The sequence below is a fragment of the Elephas maximus genome, chromosome 2, assembly GCF_024166365.1.
Source record: "Elephas maximus indicus isolate mEleMax1 chromosome 2, mEleMax1 primary haplotype, whole genome shotgun sequence".
Classification (NCBI taxonomy): Eukaryota; Metazoa; Chordata; class Mammalia; order Proboscidea; family Elephantidae; genus Elephas; species Elephas maximus.
The window spans coordinates 217,504,131-217,526,820 of record NC_064820.1 but is presented as its reverse complement, the minus strand read 5'-3'; the positions used below and the strand labels follow the sequence as shown (position 1 = coordinate 217,526,820).

Sequence of the window (22,690 nt, the reverse complement as noted above, 5' to 3'; positions counted from 1 at the left end):
TGAGCTAAGCGGTTCATACTGAGAACTAAAACTAATGTGATTTCCTGTTCCTGTGTTAAATAAAATGGCACCAAACATACGGTCTTGTCCCTGTTTTCCAGTACTGGGTGGGACTGGGCATGCTTTCTTGTCCTTGTGTTAAATAATACTGAGAACTAGCAAAAAATAATGCCTTGCCCCAAGATACACTAAATTCTGAAAGAAAAAACTATAAACCAACAAAAGTAACTCACTTATCAAAGCTGGCAGCTTGTTCATCAAGATTCACTTTCAGACCCTTACTGTGCCCACCAATCCAAAGCTATTTTATCATTAACTTGGCTCAACCTCAACCAGCTCCCTACCTTAAAAGATCTGCCAAAAATCACCCAGCCAGGGCCCTAAAATCCTGTACATACCCTCACCTGGATGTCCTCTTTTGCATGGAAGAAACTGCCAATTTTCTTCCTGATTATAGCAGGTCTAATAAACTCAGCTTGGCTTGATTGACAGGTTTGCCTGGTGGTCTTCTGGGGCATTGGAAGCTGACAAGCTACACTATCACATTTAATACAGATGCCTGAAGAGCATCTTGCTGATCACTGATTAGTTCCGAGTGTCTCCCAACCGTTTGTCTAGGAAGCTATAACTAATAAGAAGGCTGGGGTGTACCTAGTCTATGTTGCTTCCACTATAAATTCCAAGTAATTGCACATTCCAAGTAATGAGCTAAACCCAAAGGATCACTGAAAGGCAAGGATGTGTAATAGCCACTCGTCACTTATGAACATGGTTAGGTTCCAAAGACCAGGTCGCTATGCAAAAATTGGCATTATGCAAAAATGGAGGATGACCACATCCGATCACAAAATAGAGGATGACCACATCATTACACGACTGCTAAATTATATCATTACCTAACTGCCAAACCACTGAGAATCACGGCCCAGACAAGATGACACATAACCTTAACTAGCACAAAAAAAAAAAAAAAAAAATTTACTATCACAGCCAGTGTTAATTCTTGCCTCAGACCTTGGCGTTCTTTACTGCTAGGCGTATGGTGTTAATGCGCAAAATAGCCGGGTATTAGATTTTAGTAAATGAGTAAAGTCAGATAATGACACAGTTGATAAGTGAGGAGAAGATTAGTCAGAAATGGAATGTACAACATAAAATGTAGGATTACCAAGCTTTTCCTCTATAGTTCCACAAAAAGAAAAACACGTTGTCATCTTCATCCCACACTGATATTCTATCACCAAGTCTCTTGGGAAGTGACTCGTGTGGACCATTTCCTAGGCTCAGTGGAGGTTTAACATGGGAGCTTATGTCACTCCAGATGCTCTCCAGTGAAATTCTAATGTTTACTACAGTGAAATCTGTGAGAGGCAGAACTTGATGGGACTTCAGTGTTTTTCTGGGTCTTACAAGTTTTCTGCCTTTGAGAAGGTATAGTCTTACCACTTTTCTAGCGCTCATTTTAGTGGAAAATATTTGAGTTTTCCTTCTCTGAACGGTTTCCGCCTTACACAGGTTCTGGCTTCTGCAGGTTTTACTGTATAACCAAAAAAACCTGCTGCCAACAAGCCTATTCTGGCGACCCCACGTGTTCCAGGGTACAACTGCGCTCCATGGGGTTTTTAATGGCTGTGATACTACAGAAATAGATTTTAAGTCTTTCTTCTGTGGTGCTGCTGGGTGGATTTGAACCACCAATCTTTTTGTAGTAGTTGAGTGCAAACCATTTGCACCATCCAGAGACATAATGTTTACATACAATTTATATTGTAAGAAGTAAAAACAAAAATTTACTTAAAAGAAAAAACTAGAACCACTAGTTAGCAGCTGGCATTACTTGCTGACCCTTGCACACCTACCACACAAATCTTCCTCAGCATCAGATTCTTCTAGAGAGATCTGAGGCTGGGCCTTCACTTCCAGGTTTCTGCTTAGCCAGCTGGTTTGCTCCAGGGAAGAGCCAGCAATGTTTCCCACTGCTTCTAGGATTTTTTGAGTGACTTCCTAGAAGTAATCAGGATAAAGAGGAAAGGAAGTTAGTAAGGAAAAGAATCTAGAGCATCTAAAATCACACCGTTCAGAACAAATATAATGCAAGCCGCAACCGTGAGCCATATATATAAAATTAAATTTTCTAGGAGCCAGATTAAAAGGTAAAAAGAAATAGGTGAAATTAATTTTTATAACACATTTTATTTACCCCAATATATCCAAAATATTACCAACCCGTAATCGATATAAAAATTACGTGTTACACGTTTTTGCCAACCGCACACGTGACTTGTGAAAAAATACAATAATTCATGGGGAGATCCTTCAAGACCATGCAAATATCTTGTTCTTCACCAAATCCATTATGTTTACCTAATTTCCATTCCAGGCTATTAACATGCATTCAGTTAATGTAATCAATGATTATAAATGTTACAAAATAATGATTTTCTAATTCCATCACTGTACCTCTATTTATTAATTGGCATTCTACTGCAAGGAAGAGCTTTTCTTATGGGTGATTTTTGCTTTTACTTTTCAGTGTTTTCAAAATTTTCTATAAGTATGTATTGCTTTTATGGGGAAGGGAACAGAGGGTTTAAGGAAATAAATCTGTGTATAGAGAGAGATATTCCAATTATGCTTAAGAGTAAGCTCCAAACACATCTGAGCACAGTGGGGAAGAGGGGCACCATATTTTAAATTGTAGTTAAATACATTTTAAATTTCATTTAAATACATTGCTCAAGCTCAACACAAGAACCTCCATCAGTAGACATGGACCCCAAATCTACTTGAACCCTCTACAGACAGGAAAGAAAGAAGTTAGAGTTGAGAACCAATGCAGATCTTTAAAATCAAATTTGGCCCAATGTTTACAATCTATTATAATGTCCTTTCTGGGGGGTGCAAATCATTAAGTGCTGGACTAGTAACTGAAAGGTTGGTGGTTCAAACCCACCCAAAAGCACTTTGGAAGAAAGGTCCGGTGATCTGCTTCCGAAAGGTCTGAGAGGGCCCTGAACAATACAAGATGGGTCCTGCCTGCAAAAGACTTTGGGGAAGATATTGGTGTACCTGACAGAGCAGCAACCTGGCCAGGAATAAACACACCAAATACTTGACTTCGTGGTAATGTGCATTGAAACCATTAACTAGTACAAAAACAACTCCATTCATCATAGATTAGAGGTGTATTTTCCTGGGTTCCCTGCAGGTATCCTTGCATGCAAGCACTAAGTATATAAGCCCTACCCCACACTGCCATGCGCAGGCCTCTACCTGGGTGACACTAGAGATTTCACTGTCCGTGCAAGAATTTTGACATCGACCTCTGTAAGTTCCCTAATAAAAGCTAGATCTGATCGACCTGGCTGTTTCTGCCTCTTTTTTTGAAATTCAACATGTGCTCCTTGGAGCTGAGTGGGGTGCGACAAGGTCAAAGCTTGAAAACCCCATGGAGCAGTTCCACTCTGCTCACACGGGGTTGCCAAGAGTCAAAATCGATGCCGCCAGCCATAGACAGCAAAACAGGAACAAGGCTGCTGGGATAGTAATGGCTTGCTGAACTTTCTCACATACACACCTGCAGGTCTTTCTGATACTTCTTGCTTTCCAGGCTGGGAGTTCTTGTTACAAAGTCATTCAGCATGCTGTTGAGAGACAAACGCTCCAGGTAAAATAATTCTGCAGAAATAAAACGTCCCAGCAGGAAACACTCTGACAGTGAATGTTGTGACCTGATACCTGAGGAGCAGAAAGTAGCCTGGTGGAGCCAGATTCAACTGCACAGAGTCCTTCAATACTCCCAGCAACGAAGGGAAGTTCTCTTGCAAGGCTAGTATTGGGAGCCTATTTAAAAAAAAAAAAAAAAACTAGAAAAAAATCATCTCAACCATGAACAAGTCAAAATAAAAGATTTTGGCAGCAGGCAGTTGAAAAGCAGAAGGGAAAATGGCATATCTAACTGACCTGTTTGCTCTTTTTGTATTAAAATTCACACAAGCTAAATTTTGGTATTCTGGCAAGAACTGGGAGTTGGCAGGCTTGGGATCCTGCTGCCGAAAGGTCAGGTCCTCCTGGATTCCTTGTTTATAAAATAAAAGCCTTAAACTAGATGACCGTCTTTGACCTCTCGGGCCTTTCTAGCTCTAATATCCTGCCTGACATTGTTTTAACATTCCCTGACATTGCTGGTAATGTGGCACCGCTCATCAGACGGTCGGGGTCAGCCACCAGGAAACTGACCTTCAGCAGCTCTCAGGTCAAGCCTCAAGGAGAATGAGGAAGAGACCATGATGGCTGCTACAAAGTGAGGCAGCCCGGTGAGTTGATTAGAGCTCAGATTGCAGTCAGAAGGTGCCAGGTTCAAGTCCTGGTCCCCCAACTTTCTACCTCGTGTGTGATCTTGGCAGTTCCTCCTCTGTAAAAGGAGGATGATAAAAACCTACCCTGAAGCTGCTGTGAAGCTCAGTGTAACTTGGGCCAGTGTAATAACCATTAGTTACTCTGACAATACACACTAGCTCTCATAAGATGAGAAATGACTGGCTCATCTTTAACGCCCAGAGGAAAGAACAACAATGACACTTGTGGGTGGAGGGTTAACAGGTTGTCTGGCTGTATCCTAGCTCCAGGGACACCTGAGATTACAGTTTGTCTGATTGTACCCAAGCCCCAGGGACACTGAGATTACAGTTTGTCTGGCTGTACCTTAACTCCCAAACCACCAAGCCAAACCCAGCGCCGTCGAGTCGATTCCGACTCATAACGACCCTATAGGACAGAGTAGAACTGCCCCATAGAGTTTCCAAGGAGCGCCTGGCAGATTCGAACTGCCGACCCTTTGGTTGGCAGCTGTAGTACTTAACCACTACACCACCAGGGTTTCCACCTTAACCCCAGGGACACTGAAATTAGAACCCTCTTTCAACTCTGATCTCCAGGAGTGTTGCGTCAGGTCAACTGTCTTAACCAACAAGACTATACCTGGATGAGAACTATATATTGAGAAACTTCTGATACATATGTAAAAATAATAGGGCATGGCTTTCCTGAGATGAGGCCTATTATTCCCTTCACTCTCATTTCTTTCCCTTTTTTTTTTTGCACCATTTATTAAAGAGACTGTTCTTCCCTCACTGGATGGACTTAGTACCCTTATCAAAAGTCAACTGACCATAAAAAAACCAAACCCATTGCCATCCAGTTGATTCCAACTCATAGCAACCCTATAAGACAGAGTAGAACTGCCCCATAGAGTTTCCAAGGAGTGCCTGGTGGAATCGAACTGCAAACTTTTGGTTAACAGCCATAGTACTTAACCGCTACGCCACCAGGGTTTCCCAATTGACCATGGATGTAAGTTTTTATTTCTGGACTCTCAGTTCTATTCCATTGGTCTATACGTCTATTGTTACACCAGTACCAGACTGTTTTGATTACTGTAGCTTTGTAATGTGTTTCGAGAGCAAGAAGTGTAAGCTCTCCTACTTGGTTCTTCTCTTTCAAGATTGCTTTGGCTATTCCAGGCCCCTTCCCATTCCGTATCAGTTTGAGAACTGGCTTTTCCATTTCTGCAAAGAAAGCTGTTGAAATTTTGATGTGTATTGTACTGAATCTATAGATTGTTTAGGTAGTATTGACATCTTGACAATATTAAGTCTCACTTTCATTTCTGGCAACAGAGAATGGTAGGCTGGGGGCATGGTAAGTCTGGAAGTTGCACCTGGGATGTAGGAGCTGAGGAGGCCCAGGAAAGCTTCCTTTTCATCCTTGGAGAAAAGCCTGTGGAAGCCACTTCCAATGCCTCCTTCAGCTGAGGCTGCTTAAAACAGATATTAACCTCAGCAAACCAAAGCTGGAGTCAGGGCCACCCAGCATAAAACACGTGAAGCCACTGAGTCAGCACCAAAGTAACCATTTCTCCTTTTTCTGGAAGAGGCCTTTAACACTTTCCTACTTCTTTTTTTGGTATTGGTTTAATTCAAGCCTGATTCTTTTAAAGTTTAATAGGCCTTAAATAAAGCTTTGCTGACCTAAAGTGCTCAACAAATACATAAGAATTTTAAAATGTCAGGTTAGATCTCCAGAGAAGGCGAAGTACGACCATCAGAGCATTCTCGCTAAGACATCACTCGAGTTATTTCCTGAGCTAAGGCTCTGCAGTTGTCAAGAAATGAAATCACCTACTACTCGTGGTCACGGCAACAGCATCTGTATTTCCGAAATGTTTTTGAGGGGGTTGCATTACCTTTGGATAAAAGCGTAGCTAAACTGCAGCACCGGAATATCCACTAGGGGAGATTTCTGAAAATTAAAGAAAAACCAGTGACTCCAAGTTGGTACAAAATAAGGCTAAAAAGGAATTCAAACGCAAAATGGAACAGAGAATCTATATCCTAACCAAGCAAAGACTGGTAGTCAAAGACTCCTGTAGACACAGTATCCCAAAGTATAGCACAAACAAATTTATCCTATGAGCCCCCAAATCCTTAGCATTCACCCCTCTTAGTGGACTTCCACAGTGACTTCCCATTACGTCTATCTACTTTCCATTCCGGGCTATCGCATGTATTCAGGGGAAATTTGGAATTATAACTGGATCTCCCAAAACAAAAGGCTGGGGGTCAATGCTGACATTTACGGAAGCATGTGATTAGTTACAGACAAGAGACAAGAAAAAAATTTCTAATTTTTCACTCAAGGAACTCCCCCAAACCCAGCCCAGACAATGCCTCTAAAACCCAATTGGCTGGACTACATAGAAGCTGGCTCCTAAACACACATTTTTTCCCCTCCTTGCTGGTAAAAACCTATTTGTAGAAGTTACAGAAGTTACAAACTAACCACAGAATGCTCTAAGAACAACTAAAAACCAGTCAGCCAGACAAGCTTTAGTTTCCTTTTAATCTGAGAGAGACTGTAAATCGCAGATATTTGTAGAAATTCAAATAATGTGATGTCACAAAACCTGGAAGTGCCTGCTCTGTGGGTCTAGAAAAGCTGTTGTGGTGTCTTCCTCAGGAGGACGGATCACCCTGCCATTCTATAGCAATAAAGTCATTCACAGGGATCAACTGAGAACACTGGTGCCTCGGTGGTAGAATTCTCACCCTCCATGAGGGAGATCCAGGTTCGATTCCCAGCCAGTGCACCTCATGCATAGCCACCACCTGTCTGTCAGTGGAGGCCTGTGTGTTGCTATGATACTGAACAGTTTTCAGGGGAGCTTCCAGATTAAGACAGGCTAGGAAGAAAGGCCTGGCGAGCTACTTCTGAAAATCAGCCAGTGAAAACCCTATGGCTCACAGCAGTCTGATCCCACCTGATCATGGGAATGGTGCAGTTCTGGGCAGTGTTTTATCCCGTTATGCATGGGGTCACCATGAGTAGGGGCTGACTTGATGGCAGCTAACAACGAGGCGTCAACTACCAATGTGAAGGGTCAATTTCTTGATATCTGAGACTGGCTCAGAGTCATAAGCCCAAACCCACTGAGGAGCTGGCTACAACTCATTGTCCCTCCAATCCTGTTCCTCTCTTCTGGGGCCACATCTCATAGGGCTAAACAACTTCCATATTTATGTGTATGAGTGAAAAAAGCGGGACTGCCAGACATCTGTGGAGACCCGGGGAGGCAGGCCTCAGATGCTGCTGGAGTCCATTTACATTTCATTCCTTAAACACTTAACCCATTCCAAACATCTGCCCTCATGGTGTTCGTTTTTCGGGTGGCGTATCTTCTTGTCCCAGGTAGAATACAGGCTGACCGAGGATAGGAATCGTTTCACCATCTAGGGCCTTCCCACCACGCGATGCAGGAGTCCCTGGGTGGTACAAAAGGTTAACGTGTGTGTGTACGTGTGTGTGTGCTCGGCAGCTATACAAAAGATTGTCGGCTTGAGTCCGTGCGGAGGCGCCTCAGAAGAAACACCTGCTGATCTACTTCTGAAAAATCAGCTACTGGCAATGCTATGAAGCACAGTTTTACTCTGACGCGCACGCGGTCACCGTGAGTCGGAGCTGACTTGACAGCAACTGGTACCACGTGGTCCGCAAAGTCAGTTTTCCATAAACATTGTGGAATGAAGGAGGGGAACAGTCCCAGCACAACTGAGTACCGCACAAACGACTAGATCAAGGCCTGCAAAGCGCAGGACCTCCCAGTGTGATGTCTTCTGTGCCGTGTGCAAGAGACCCTTTCAGATGAGAGGAAAAACAGGGCAAGGCCACCGAACGAAAATTTCCTACTCTAATGCAATCATATCGGCTTTAAAAATTGCTAAAGATATTCTGTGGTCGGGGATCCCACTTCGGAGTAAAAAAAAATCTCTCACTGACAAAGAAATCTCCAACCCTGAGGATCAGCTTTTGCTAACCCTTCTGAGCATGACAACCGTCACATTTAAAAGTCTAATACTTAATCATTACTTTTTCTATTCTATTAATTTTCATTTAAGGGGATTAGTCTTAATTTTTCATTACTGTGTAATTTTAAATTATCTGTTACAAGGCAATTATTTCAAGGTTGAAATAAATCCCCAGTTTCTATCAAGTTAATTAATTAAGAGCAAAACAGCTCCCACACTTTCGGTGAAGAGGTTTGCTTTGGTTAAAAACAAAACAAAACGAAGCAAAGCAAAACCAAACCAAACCAAAAACTGTAAGGGCATGAAAACGTTAAATCACAAAGTCTGTTTTAAATTCACTATCTACAATGAAAAGCCTCTATGTGACATACACCCCTTCCACCGCAGACACTGAGCAGAAAAACTATGAGGAGCTTCCCGGTTCAATCACATCAACCTTCAACCTGAAGCCTTTCTGTTTTCATTGCAGCCAGATGAAATCTCTTCTTTCTCAGAATTTCTAGCATTTGTTATGCCCTTTGGTATTTACGTTATACTCTGATAAAAATTAGGCAGAGTTTTAAGTTGCCCTACAAGTTCCTTGAGGACAAGTATCATTTCCTATTTCTAAAGATGCTATTTGCTTTGGTACACAGTAGTTCAATGGAGTCCCTCAGTGGTACAAATGGCTAACATGCTCGGCTGCTAACCAAAAGGTTGTTGGTTCAAGTCCACCCAGAGGCACCTCAGAAGAAAGGTCTGGTGATCTTCTGCCAAAAAATCAGCCATTTAAAACCCTATGGAGCACAGTTCTACTCTGACACACATGGAGTCACCAGGCATCAGAACTGACTTGATGATAACTGGTCCTTGATAAGAACCCATGTACTGGGTAGCGTGTTCTGTTACAGGGATATAAGGATGAAAGTCAGTTCCTGACCTCGAGTAGCTCCTCCCTTTAAAACAGGGGTGTCAAACCACAGCAGCCACGTTTCACATGACCTCCCGAGAGCACACTAATACCCCCTCCACTCACAACACCAAGAATTCCTAGTTCCTCTCGATTCCTATACTTGCTACCTCCCCCCAAAACACTATGTAAGAAGTGGAGTTCGGGAGAATGCCAAACATTTCTCTGCAGATGCCCTAATCCAGGGCTGCTGGCTTCACCAGGACTGTTACCTCGTCCCCCTTAATCTGCGGTGGCTTCTTGACCACTTCCTTCACCAGGTGCAACACGGTGTCAGTCTTCAGAGTGCTGAGTGCACAAACCAAGTCCACGAGAGTGAGCTGGGATGTGCTAGCCATAGGGACAATCTGCCGAGGGAAAAAAAAACAAAAAGCCAAAAAACACTTTAAACTTGCTGACAGAAAATAAAAATAGGAACGATGTACAAAAAACACTCTATCCTAGTTGTCCCCAGAGAAAGAAATCTGTTTCAATCTTTTCAATAAATATTTCCCATTGAATCGAGTGAAGGATTCCACTGATAGGAATACACAGTTAGTTAAGGATTTAATTCCAATAAATGTAAGAAGTTATCTCATACAAATTAGGGATAAAAGGTGCAGTTGAGGACAGGGCAATAACATCGGCATGTTCCAGTTCAGGAAGTATTTTTGGATGGGATATGCTTGACTTGAAGGAAACAGGCTGGCGTCAAGAGAAAAAAAATGGACCCAAAAGTACCAGGACAGTAAGAAAAAGAGAGAGGTCAGACTAACACACGCTGGCCCTGGCAGGAAAGCCTCAGTATGAGAGGTACAATACTGATTCTAGAAATCTGTACCATGTGGCTAGAACCAGGTTTGGAAGGAAACTAAGGGAGGACCTCGCAGGTACTCAGCAGGGGGCCTGCAGACCAAGCCCTCACTCCTCCTCAGGTAATGGAAGCCCATGTTGGGCACAGAGGCAGGGGGCTCTAGGGAGTGTCCCAGAGGTGGGACAGACCTCTCAGAGGGAGGAGGTGCAAGGTAGGAACCAGGATGGCGTCGAGAGAGGGGACAAGGGAGAACAACGTATTGGGCTTGCAGAAATATGTAAATCAAATCCCCCAATGGATAAAAGGCAAACTGAAGTTAGTTTTGGGTATGAGAATATGATGATTTTAATTCTCTTTAATGAACAAGGATTGTTTTCATAAATTAAAAAAGCTGCAAAATGATACTACAAGCAGGGTGGGCACACAGGGACCTGCACGGTCTGACAGTGAACCAGGTCTCAAGCTGGGTGGTAGGTTCATGGGTAGGTTTTGTTTGTTTATTCCTTTTTTACATGACAGTCCCCCAACACATTGCTATCATCTCATGCATTTAAAATGGTGAAGCTACTTTAATAGTTTCCCACGTTGGCTTCTCACATCAACTTTGATCACGTGTGACTCTTTGGTAAGCATAACTACTACCTTTATAACTAGCATAACGAATTTTCCAGCTTTACCTTCATTTTACTGTGGCGTTTCACTTTCTTCCTGCTCCATACTGCTGCAACAGCTGCTATGAGCTGAACCCCAAGGTGGGCTGCCAAGGGATTCAAGAAGTCTAAAATTTTTTGTCTTATGGTCTAGAAAATTAGGCGGGGGGGAAGAAAAAGTTATTGCAGAGTAATGTCAGGCTATCAGGTAATATATATTTAATCACCACCTACCATGCTCCCAGGTCCCTGGGTGGCACAGATGGTTTACATTCAACTAAACTAAGCTCATGGTGACCCTATATGTACAGAGTAGAATTGTGCTCCACAGGGTTTTCAAGGTTGTGACTTTTGGAAGCAGAACACCAGGCCTGTCTTCTGAGGCATCTCTGGGTAGCTTTGATTTGCCAACTGTTCCGCATGAGTTGGAACTGACTTGATGGCAACTAACAACAACTAAGCTAAGGGTTGGCAGGTCTAACCACCCAGCAGGGCTGTGGAAGAATGGCCTGGTGATCTGTTTCCATAAGGACTACCTACAGCCAAGAAAACCTTATGCAGCACAGATCTACTCTGTAACACATGGGATCGTCATGAGTCAGAATCGATTGACAGGAACGGGTTTCGTTTTTTTTTTTTTTTTTTTTTACTGTAACCTGAGCACAGGGACCCCATTGTCTTCGTGTTCTCAACACGTGCGAGTGGACCCCTGCCCGGGGAGGAACATGAGTACCTCCTTGAAGGAGGTAGATGGGTAATGGCAGCATGAATGCCTCAGGGAAGGGGCAGTGAGGGTCAGAGCGGAGAGACCTAGGGTGGCGTTTAGCAGGTAGAGAGTTCTGGAGATGATGTGCACCACCCCCAGCAGCCATGAGTAGGGCAGGGGCTTAAAGAAAGCCAGGCAACACTCTGCAGAGGCACGTGGGGAAGGGGGCCAAGCAGCTGAGTCGGCTTGCATCCCATCCTGACATCCCACAGCCCAAACTTGACTTGTATTCATCAAGAAAGTTAGTTTTAAATTTCAAAAAAAAAAAAAAAAAATACTACCTAATTTTATTCTTTAGTCCATTAAATATTAACTAAAAATTAATGGCTATTTGTGCCAGATGCAAAACCTTTCTGAGAACAATAAATCGAAATGGCCATTTGTGTCAGGTACCAACCCTGGCAGAACAATATGGAGTTTACAAAGAGTTCCAGTTGCTGGACTTTCCCAAAAAGACAACTTGGCATTGAAAGATGTTTCTGACTTGCCATACCAGACACAACCAATTCCCACCAGACAAGTATAACCATGAAACAAGTAGCAGAAAGACCCCTGCTTTGTAGAACCCTCCCTTCAATTAAGGAGCCCTGGTGGCACAATGTCTAAGCGCTCAGCTACCAACTGAAAGGTTGGCAGTTCAAACCCACCCAGCATCTCTGCGGGAGAAAGGCCTGATAATCTGCTTCTGTGAAAATTACAGCCTAGAAAACCCTATAGGACAGTTCTACTCTGTCCCATGGGGTTGCTATAAGTCAAAATTGACTTGAAGGCACACAACACTACCACCATCTTCAATTAATGCCTAAGACCCAATCATATACTTCCCTACTGGAATTCCCTAACCACCTTGAAAGAACCTGGGCTTGTGCAAACAGCAGGAGCCCCTTTTTGGATGCTCCCTGTCTGCAAACAGCTTATGACTCAATACACCCTGTTAACTCCAACTGACTAGTTAATCAATTTTTTTCTTTTCGACTAATCAACTTAAACTAAATCCGTAACATGGCCCTGGACATTGCTCACTCATTCTCACTCACTATGGGCTCTCCTCAGTTCCTGAAACCCGCCAGGCTCCTTCCTGTGTCAGATCTGTGGGTCTTCCAGCCTGAAACACCCTTCTCCTGGTCAGATACTCCCAAACTAGGGTTTCAGCTCAGCCACTCTCCTCAGGAGCACCTCGCCAGACCTATACACTGTCAGAGAACCCAGGGTTGCTTAGCAAGACTTGTCATCATTATTATTAGTTGCTGGTTAATATTTCTCTCTCCTATGAGGGCACAGACTTCATCAATCTTGTCCACCAGCAGTGAACACAAGTCCACCAGAAGTGGCCAAAAGTCCACCAGCAGACAAGTATCCACCACAGACAAGAGCCTACCACCAGACAAGAGTCCACCAGCAGACAAGAGTCCACAAATAGACAAGGCCCTAGCAGCAGACAAGAGTTCCCACAGACAAGAGTCCACCACAGACAAAGAGCTCACCTGCAGACAAGAGTCCACCAGCAGAGACAAGAGTCCACTAGCAGACAAGTGTTCACCACAGATAAGAGTCTACCACACACAAGAGTCCACCACAGATAAGAGCCTACCAGCAACAGACAGGAGTCCATCACAGACAAGAGTCTGTTACAGATAAGAATCTACCACAGACAAGAGTCCACCACAGATAAGAGTCTGCCAGCAACAGACAGAAGTCCATCACAGACAAGAGTCCACTAGCAGACAAGTGTCTATCACAGACAAAAATCCACCAAAGACAAGGGTCCACCACAGACGAGTCCACCAGCAGACAAGCGTCCACCACAGACAAGAGTCTACCAGACAAAAATCTACCACAGACAAAAATCCACCAGGAGACAGGTGTCCTCCACAGACAAGAATCTACCACAGACAGGGTCCACCACAGACAGATTCCACCACAAACAAGAGTCTATCAGCAGCAGACAGGTGTCCTCCACAGATAAGAATCCACCACAGACAAGGGACCACCACAGACAAGCGTCTATCAGCAGCAGACAGGAGGCCACCACAGATAAGAGCCTACCACAGACAAGAGTCCACCAGTAGCAGACAGGGTCTACCAGAGGTAAGTGTCTACCAGCAGTATATAGGAGTCCACCGCACAGTGCCTTGTATACAGCAGGATGCAAACGTCTGTCAAACGAATGAATTTGCTGAGTGCTTATTATGTCCCCGGCTAGCCACGTACAGTGTCATGTTAGGTATTGCTGAGCCTGGGAGAGAGGTATTTTCTTCATCCCACCATGGCTGCTGCTCTAGAAAGACTATTGAGATCCCTTTGGGGAGGGCTTAGAGCTAAGTGCTCAAGAAATGTCAGCCATTATTACAGTTAATCTTTCTACCAGCCCATAAGGTGGGGAACTAATCAAAGCGTTATTTTACAGATGAGGAAGCTGAGGTTCAGGGAAGTTGAGTGCCTAAGGGTTTCCTGTACCTTTTTTAGAGTAGATCTGGGCTTTAGGCTGGTTCCTATAGCAGCTTGAAATGCTGCTGATTTCCTGTCCATGGTGCCCTTTAGCATACAGAACATTCTGGAGACTGTCTGTGCACTACAGTACCTAAAAGCATGTAGCCCTGATTGTCAGACTGCCTGGGTATAATTCCAGCTTCCCCATTATTAGACGTGGAAGCATGGGCAAAGCACTCCTCTCTGCACGCCAATTTCCTCATCTGTCATCTGGAAACAATGATAATACCTGTTTCATAGGGTTAGCATGAGGATTAAATACCCTGACAAACGCAGAGCACTGTGGACGATGGTGGGCATCATGCTTCTAATTGAAGGTACAGGTTAACGAACTTGCTCCAGGTCAGCAGGGAGCTGAGCCACCCCATTCAGCCAGGGCTATCAGACACCGTGTAAGCCCTGCAACAGCACTGAAGACGAGAACATTGCCTGATAATTCTGAACACGAAGACAAGACAGTCAGGCTGAGCTGTGTGCTGGATGCTCCAGTGCAATCCAAGGCTGAGACGGTTAAAACCGAGAGAGAGTAAACCATGGTTGTGTTTCAGGTTTAATTAAAAACCTCAAAGGTAACCCAGTATCCCACCCACCCTAACGTGCCCATGTTCCAAAGGCACCATTAAAAATAGAAGATCAAGATTAGCTGTGCTATTTAATGGGCTTTAAAGAAATAGTAAGGACATTGGGTACTCCATCACTAAACCCCAGAAACCTAATTTTTAGTTATTTAAAAAAAAAAAAAAAAAAAGGCAAGGGGAGTGAAATAAGAAAATAGGCTGCACCCACTCACAAAGCCTGAACACATTTTGGCGGGGGGGGGGCATAAATCAACCCATATCCGTTCACCCTCTGCCCCCTAAAATTCATGTCCTTTTCACATTCCATGAATAGAAAACTGATTCATCAGAAACACACTGGAAATTTCTACTTCCAGCTCCTTCTAACGTGGGTTCCACTGAGCACATCTTATTTGGTTATTTGTGTACAGATTCATACATATGTTTATTTTTGGTGGGACAACACAAGACCAAGGAAATAATACAACCACAGAGAAAGGTCTCTTACTTTGGTGGTTTTAAAGTAAACTGAAGAGGACCCCTTTGTGGCCCCGAGAAGATCGACAGGTCTCTTTTGAGTCTCTTCTTTTCTGAGCACGTTCCAGAGGAGCGCCATGGTGTTCACAATTCGCGGCAGCTCTTCCAGGATGGCGTTCTTGGCATTTCTCAGGTTGGTGGTATCACTTACCGCAGTGGTCTAGAAAATTCAAATGAGCCCATGACATGCACCTGCATCTGCGGGACGGTTTCCCTTTCTGTGAGGATGGTGGCGCGTGTGGGATCAACTCTAGGAAGCTGAGCTCTCTTTGAAGCATGCTGTACACATGGGGGTCTAGGAGCAAATACACTTCCCTGTGCATGTAGGCCCATAGTTTTCTTTCAAAGAGAGACATCTAAAAACGGCTGAGTACGAGGCTCCAAACTATAAACATTTTCACAAACACAGATTAGCTATATCCTGAAAATCGATCCCCGATAGGGTAGAGCAACCAACAGCTAAAATGTCTTCCAACTCAGATTTCATGAACATCATGAGCACGAATAACAAATATGTGGAAAAGAGATGAATATAAGCCTGACACCAAACGAGGGGCTTTACATTTTATCAGTATGCCCCTGATGAAACAATGGGCAAAAGCCAAAGGGGCCCGGGGAGGGCCAGAAACCACAGTTACCAGTGCACGCCAGTGGCCTCGGTTTGAAAAGTCATAACCCAGTGTACACTAAATAATACAGCAAAGTTGCCTTGAAACCTGGACAATGAGATTACCTTTTTGCTTTGGTTGGGCTGTTCCAAAAGGCAGAAGTGACCAATGGTTGTGAGACCTTCCAACAGAGTGAGCGGGTAATCCGGAGAAATGTTTTCCTTCTTGGAGGTTATGCTTTGGTGAAAAAATGAGAAACACGTTTTGAGAATTTTGAAGAATGCAGTTGCTTGCTTTCTTTGGTCTTTTCACAAAAATTCAGGTAAAATTCACATGAAATGAATCATTAACGATTTTAAAGTGAACAATTCGGTGGCACTTAGTCATCATTGTGTGCGACCACCCCTCTAGGCCATAAAGGTTTCCATCCCATATACAAACGGATAAAACAGGGAAAGAGCACTATCTTAAATAAACCGAGGCACTCAAAGTGAAATATAATAATGGTAAGTATCTTTCATGCTATTTTACATACAGAGAGTCACTCTGGGAAAATGTTTCAGAATTTCTGCGAAGCAGATTCACATTTTTAGTTCTGTTTTGCAGAAATAATGGAGAGTGCCTTGCCCTTCAACGCTGACCTGGCCTGGGTAGCTGCGCGGAATTAAAAACAGAGAATGTGAGTATTTACTTCCTTGTTAGCCCTCTGGATAACACTAAGTAGGTTTCTGCTTAGAGTGAAATGACCCTCTAACTGGAACTGATTCAACACAGTAGCTGTAATTAAAAACAATGATGCACCAAACGCGTCGCGTAGGTCCCTGGGTGGCCCCGTTTGTGCTTGACTGGTAACCGGAAGGTGGGCGGTTTGAACACGCTCAGTGGTGCCACAGAAGAAAGGCATGGTGATCTGCTTCTGTAAAGACTACAGCTAAGAGAACCCTACGGGGCAGCTCTACCCTGTGACACATGGGGTCGCCATGAGTAGTAATCTACTCAATGTCAACTAACAACCACAGCAAAGGGGACGGTGTACCTGATGGAGAGCTTCACAGATTCACTTTCATACTGCTTGACCAGCTCATCCAAGTTCTTGCAAATCTGTACCATGAAGGGTGCCACCGTCCATCCCAGGGACCTCCCAAAGTACGGCAGAGAGTGCGTGACCAAGCTGACCCAGGCCGGGTGCATGCCGTAGCCGTAGGTGGGCTGCAGGCCACGCACCACAGCCGAGACCAGCAGGCCCTGGGAGGTAAGGGGATGTGGCTGCATGTACTGCAGGGCGCTGATGGCCTGCTGGAAGCTGAGGGCCTGCTGCCACTCGCGGGACAGCTCGGGCTGGCTCTCGGCCTCCTCTTGAGCCTGGCCCAGGTGGTGCTCCAAGAGGATCAGCACCTGCAGGAGTTTCAGTAGCTCGATCTGCAGCGGGTGCTCGCTCCAGATCTGGTCCTGGCCCAAGTTGATGAGGCTCTCCTCAAAGAGGCTGTCCTCCTGCAGTGCCCTGCTGCGCTCGGAGGTGGCCAGGCCATAGCGCTTCTGACTCGTGTACATGGAGGCGGACAGAGAGAGCAGGACAAACTCCTGTACCTTGCACCTCTGCAGCAAGCTGTGGATGAACTCCACGTTCTTCCCTTCTGCAGACTTGGCCATGGAGACCAGCTGCGTCATCACTCTGATGAGAACCTCGACGCTTTTGACCTGTACGTCCCGGTTGCCCAGGATGTCCCGGTGGGAGACCTTCAGGTAGCAAGGGTAGTAGGAGCGCAGGAAGCTGAGGCACAGGTAGGTGAGAAGCTCGATCAGCAGGGAGTGAGGGCACATGTTGGGGGACTGGGTCTGCAGCTTCCCGTAGAAACTCTGGCCCACGAGGGCCTCCTGGTGGCGCGCAAGGAGGTTGGAGATGAGGTTCAGGTGCGCGGTGGAGCTGGTGTCCATGCTGGTCCTGGACACAGCCTCAATGAACTCCTTGGGGTTGGTCTTGAGCACAGCCTCCAGCACCGAGAAGGCATAGAGGACCCGCCGGGAGTCATAGGGTTGCAGGTAGAGCAGAATGTGCTTGAACAAGGCCTCAAGGGTTTCTTGCCGCTTCCGCTGCTGCTTAAGCAGCCGGGACGTGGTGAGAGCCTGAAGCTCCAGGTCAGCCTCCTCATCACTGGACAGCGACTCTGAGGCCTGGGTCTTGTCTGAGTCCACGCGCGCCAGGCTTAACTTGGCATTGGACTTGAAGCTTTCTGACTGGAAGGCAGCCAGTAGGGCTGGGCGCTTGATGTAGGCCCTGCCGACTGCAGGGATGGGGGTGCAGCAGTTCTCCTCGCTGCTCAGTTCCCGTGGGTCACGGGATGGGGATGAGAAGGAGGATGTGTTCTCGCTGTCTGTGTGCCCGGAGGTCGTGTCTGCGGACTCAGTATGCTCGCTGCTCTCGGGGGCCCCGTGCACCAGCCCGTCCGGCAGGCCCACATAGTAGGGGAGGTCTTCCTCCCTCAGCTCGCTGTGGGGCGGGCACTTCTCTGGCTCCTTCTCCACTTCAGCCCAGATGGCTTCGCGGTCCACAGTGGTGAATTGATTCAGAGGCAGGTTTTCCTCTGAGCCGCCTTCCGGAAGTTCAGGCGCCCCGCACGCCTCCCTGAAGGGGGCTTTCTTCCTGCTGAACCAACGATGCAAGTCTTCTGAAAATTAAAGTGATCGAGAACTTCAGAAGTGAAGGGTTAGCGGTGATAAACTTTATAGAGTGAGCTTTGTCTTGGAGCCAGAGACAAAGGTCAATTTTAAAAATAAAATTTCCACATGAAACTATGGCACTGTAGTCGAGATTACATTGTAAACAGAAGGAAGGTGAGCAAAGTGCACAGATCTTTTAAAATGGTGAAGAAATTAGTTGATTTAGTTACATTGTCATAAGAAATATAAATATCACAACCTTTCAGGGAGGCAATTTGAAAAATATTATTTTGGCTAGGGGGTTCCCTTTTAAGAAATTTATCCTCCAGAAATACCAGCAGAGGGGCTTCAAGGTTATATAATAAGGATAAGAGTATTCATTGAAACATTGTGTATAAAGACAAACTGGAAGGCAAAGGAAATACCCACAGTAAGAGGCTGACTGAGAAAATCACAGTTCCTGCAGGCAATGATACATCTGTATGTACTGATACGGAGCTGTGCAGGATATACCATATGAAGAAAAATAAAAACAGAAACAGAAATCAAGCTGTAGAACAGTGTGCAAAGAACAAGCTGATTTAAGAGAGATTAATATAAAGGCAGTGATGGCACAGTAGCAGAATTCTCACCTTCCACGCGGAAGACCAGGGTTCAATTCCCGACCAAAGCACCTCATGCGTAGCCACCACCCATCTGTCAGTGGAGGCTTGCATGTTGCTATGATGTTGAACAGGTTTCATAGGAGCTTCCAGACTAAGACAGACTAGGAAGAAAGGCCGGGTGATCTACTTCTGAAAATCAGCCAGTGAAAACCCTATGGTCACAACACTATGATCTGCAACCCATCATGGGGATGGCACAGGACCGGGCCGTTGTTGTGCAAGAGGTCGCCATCAGTTGGGGGCCGACTCCGTGGCAAATGACAGCATGTAGAACATGCAGCTATATATGCAGAAGACGTCTGGAAGAATATCTGCCAAACCATTAACAGTAACTAGCTCTATCAGCTGGCATCACAAGGGACATTCACTTACGGTTTTTACTTCCTCGTTTCAACTTTTTAAAAAAAAATAAGCACGTTAGTACTTCTGTAACCAGAAAATACACAAGACTTCTAAATATTCAGATGTCTTTAAAAGGAAGTGAAAGCCAGAGGTCTTTGGCACTGCCATACATTTTTAACATGCAACTTTCAACAAATCTATTCCGTGAACATTAAGCCAGATCAGGAAGGAGGAAGAATAAGATATTAGAAACAGACGAGCTGCCTGAAGTGCACAGGAGTTTTTAAAAACAGATTTCTACAGAGTTTCAGGGGCAAGCAGTCCATTTCTAGTTTCTTTCAGGGAAAGGAAACAGAAAAAAAGACGTTCTCTCTTCCTAGGAAGTAGCAGACCATTCCTGGGGTCAATGGAAAACATCAATTAGAGGAAGCAGCAAGGTGGTGCCATAAGAAGTGGATCACCAGGCCTTTCTTTCTAGTCCGTCTTAGGCTAAAGCTCCTCTGAATCCCGTTCAGCATCATAGCAACCTGCAAGCCTCCGCTAACAGATAGGTGGTGGCTGCACATGAGGTGTACTGGCTGGGAACTGAATCTGGGCCTCCCGCATGGAAGATGGACATTCTACCACTGACTACCAGTACCTTGTATAGAACATGACTATCACAAATAACAAGAACCGGCTGTGCTTTCACGCCGTTTGACTCTAGCAGAACCATGAGCCGGTGTAAGTCTCCTAACTGTAACCACAGGGCAGCTGAGGTCCAGAGAATCTGAGGTTTCTGAGGTCTACCGAGTTCAACATTTTCCCCTTCCCTGCACCAGGGAGCCCTCGGGGATGGGCCCCAGCCCCACAGCCCTGCCCAAGTGCTCACCTGGCGAGTTCTCCTGCTTGAGGCAGTGGATAGAGGTCCTCTGGGTCTTGGGCTGGAGCAGCAGCAGGAGCACAGGCTCGAGGATGCGCGCCACGTCCCCGAGGGAGAGTGCCCGCACCAGCCAGCCCTGGGCCGCGGCACCAATGGCGCCATCTGAGCAGGCCAGGCTGTCCAGCACAACGAACAAGGACCTGTAGGTGGGAACCGCATAGCCACGTACCCCATCAGCTCAGACACTCAGCTGCCCCCTGTGCCAGGTATGGGCAGACAGCAGACATGCGGGGTCAGACGAGGTGGATGGCCCTCCGGGAGCTCTCCCCAAAGCGGGGCCAACCTTGGTTTCACATTTGAATCACCAGGGAGCTCTAAGATCTCGATGACCAGGCCACACCCCAGACTGGTTAAGTCTGGCTTGGGGGGTGGGGCCCAGGCCTCAGAACCAGCTGTGCATCTCTCTCTAACACTGCATGTCTGGCCCCACACCTGGGGTTCCAGAGACTAGGCAGGGCGCTTTTTAAAAACAACCTGGAGAAGAGTATCTGCAATGCAATTCACACATCCTAAGTGGAAAGTCGGTGGCCTGAAAAGTGTCTATTCTCAGAGTCACACCACTCCAGTCAAGGTCTAGAACATTCCAACTCCTCACGAAGATCCCTCGTGGAAGGATGGAAGGACATTTTGTATTTTGATGTGGGCCTGGCTTCCTCCCTCCCCTGCCAAATTAAGAAAATCTCTAACGTGTGGTCACACGTTTCAGGCTTCATAGTGTGCACCAAGAAAGCGGGTCATGACCTCAATTACACACCTCTCTTCTCAGCCCCAGCCCAACATGCTGACCCGCAGCCCCTGCGAAGTTTCTTTCACACCGAGGATAAATTATGACGAAGACTCCTCACCTATCAAAGGAGCGATTGTGAGAGGTGACCCGGCTGCCTTGGATCTCTCTCGTCAGGTGCCATATCACGGAAAATCTAAAGAGCGCTTCCAACCGTGTCCCCTTGATCCGGAAATAAATGAGAGTGAGGACCCTGCTTTAGTAACTGAACAGCTGTTTTTAAGTCATAATGAACCCTATTTAAATAACTAACAGAGGGTCTCAACAGAAGTCATAGCAGAGATGCTGTATTTTCATTTATAGAAGGCATCTCACTTGGCCAGGAGGAAGAGGAAAATCTGCAGCTTCTGCCTTTTCGTCCTCACGTTAACAAGATGCGCTGTGAGTGAAGCGCACACCAGACTCAGGGTCACCCTGCACCCTGCGGTCTAAGGAAGGCACACAGAGCACAGCGTTCTCATGCCCTCAGAAGGGCCAGTCCCAGAGTCTCCAAGAGCAGGACACACACTTGACTGCAAAAGAGAACCTGGCTGAAATCAATTGCAACTCATGGTGACTCGTGTGCATCAGAGTAGAACTGTGCTGTATAGGTTCTCAATCTTTTGGAAGTAGATTGCCAGGCCTTTCTTCTGTGGTGTCTTGGACCTCCACCATGTCAGTTAACAGTCCAACGTGTAAACCGTTTGCTGTTTTGCCAATGGCTCAATAAACCCTGAAGGTACTCACCAGGCCCTGGAACAGCATGGGGCTGGGGCAGGTTTCTCCGTGAGCCTTAACATGAACATAAACCTCACGTTTCAGGCTCTAGAGGAGATGACTCAAGCTTCCAGAGGCCTGTCAGTGGTGAAATTCTGCAGCGCCTCCGTTGCTAATCAGGATGCCCACTGAGCCCCAAAAGGACGTCCAGAGTCAGCCCTGGCATGGAAAGCCACTGACTGGCCCAGCACAGGGCCACTGCAGGAGGGGGTTGCCAGGTTGCTACCACTCACCTTGTCAGGGTCCAGGAGGGCATGGCAGATAATGTCCTCACAGACGTTGGCCGTCGGAGCCAGGCAGTGCAGCCGGTAGAACAGCTCTACGCAGGTGACATGGTGCTCCCGGGTGTCCTTAGTCAGCTGATCCCAAAGCACACGGGCCACCCTCTGGGGCAAGGAAGAGGCAGATGGGAGAGCAGGTCAGCCCGGGCACGGCCGACACGTCCTGCTCACATTGGTCTGGCCCCAGCCCCAGTGCACGGGCTTTGCCTGTACTTGGTTTATGAGGGTCCCCAGTGTAACGAGGACCACCAAAATAAGCCAAGCCAAAACCCGCCAGGACTCATCCTAGCAACAGGCAACTGTGTTTGTTTTTAAAAATTTCATTGTGTCAAAATACGTAACAAAAAAGTTTCCATTTTCACCATTTTTTCCTCCTGTTCAATTGTATTAGTTCTATATTTTGATGAGTTTTGACAACTGTATATACCCATGTAATCAACACCCCAGCTGAGAACGAGAACCAGAGAAAGCTCCCTTTGCAGTCAGTTCTACTCTCTCTGTATACATCAGACAACTGATGGGATTTCTATCATCACAGACCAGTTGTAACTGTCCTGACCTTTACGTAA

General features: G+C 45.9%; 1 protein-coding gene across 2 annotated transcripts in view; it reads right to left on the bottom strand.

The window, feature by feature from the left end:
• DOP1B (DOP1 leucine zipper like protein B) overlaps positions 1-22,690 on the bottom strand; it is a 149,433-nt gene that overhangs the window by 31,676 nt on the left and 95,067 nt on the right. For both annotated transcript variants that reach the window (XM_049874796.1, XM_049874797.1), the window contains exons 16-27: positions 22,074-22,226; positions 21,146-21,246; positions 20,250-20,440; positions 16,750-18,379; positions 15,839-15,950; positions 15,077-15,265; positions 10,783-10,905; positions 9,525-9,659; positions 6,245-6,300; positions 3,739-3,843; positions 3,578-3,644; positions 1,860-2,004 (exon numbers count right to left, since the gene is read on the bottom strand). In XM_049874796.1, coding sequence (XP_049730753.1) covers positions 1,860-2,004; positions 3,578-3,644; positions 3,739-3,843; positions 6,245-6,300; positions 9,525-9,659; positions 10,783-10,905; positions 15,077-15,265; positions 15,839-15,950; positions 16,750-18,379; positions 20,250-20,440; positions 21,146-21,246; positions 22,074-22,226 — 3,007 coding nt within the window. The remainder of the gene's footprint in view (positions 1-1,859; positions 2,005-3,577; positions 3,645-3,738; positions 3,844-6,244; positions 6,301-9,524; positions 9,660-10,782; positions 10,906-15,076; positions 15,266-15,838; positions 15,951-16,749; positions 18,380-20,249; positions 20,441-21,145; positions 21,247-22,073; positions 22,227-22,690) is intronic.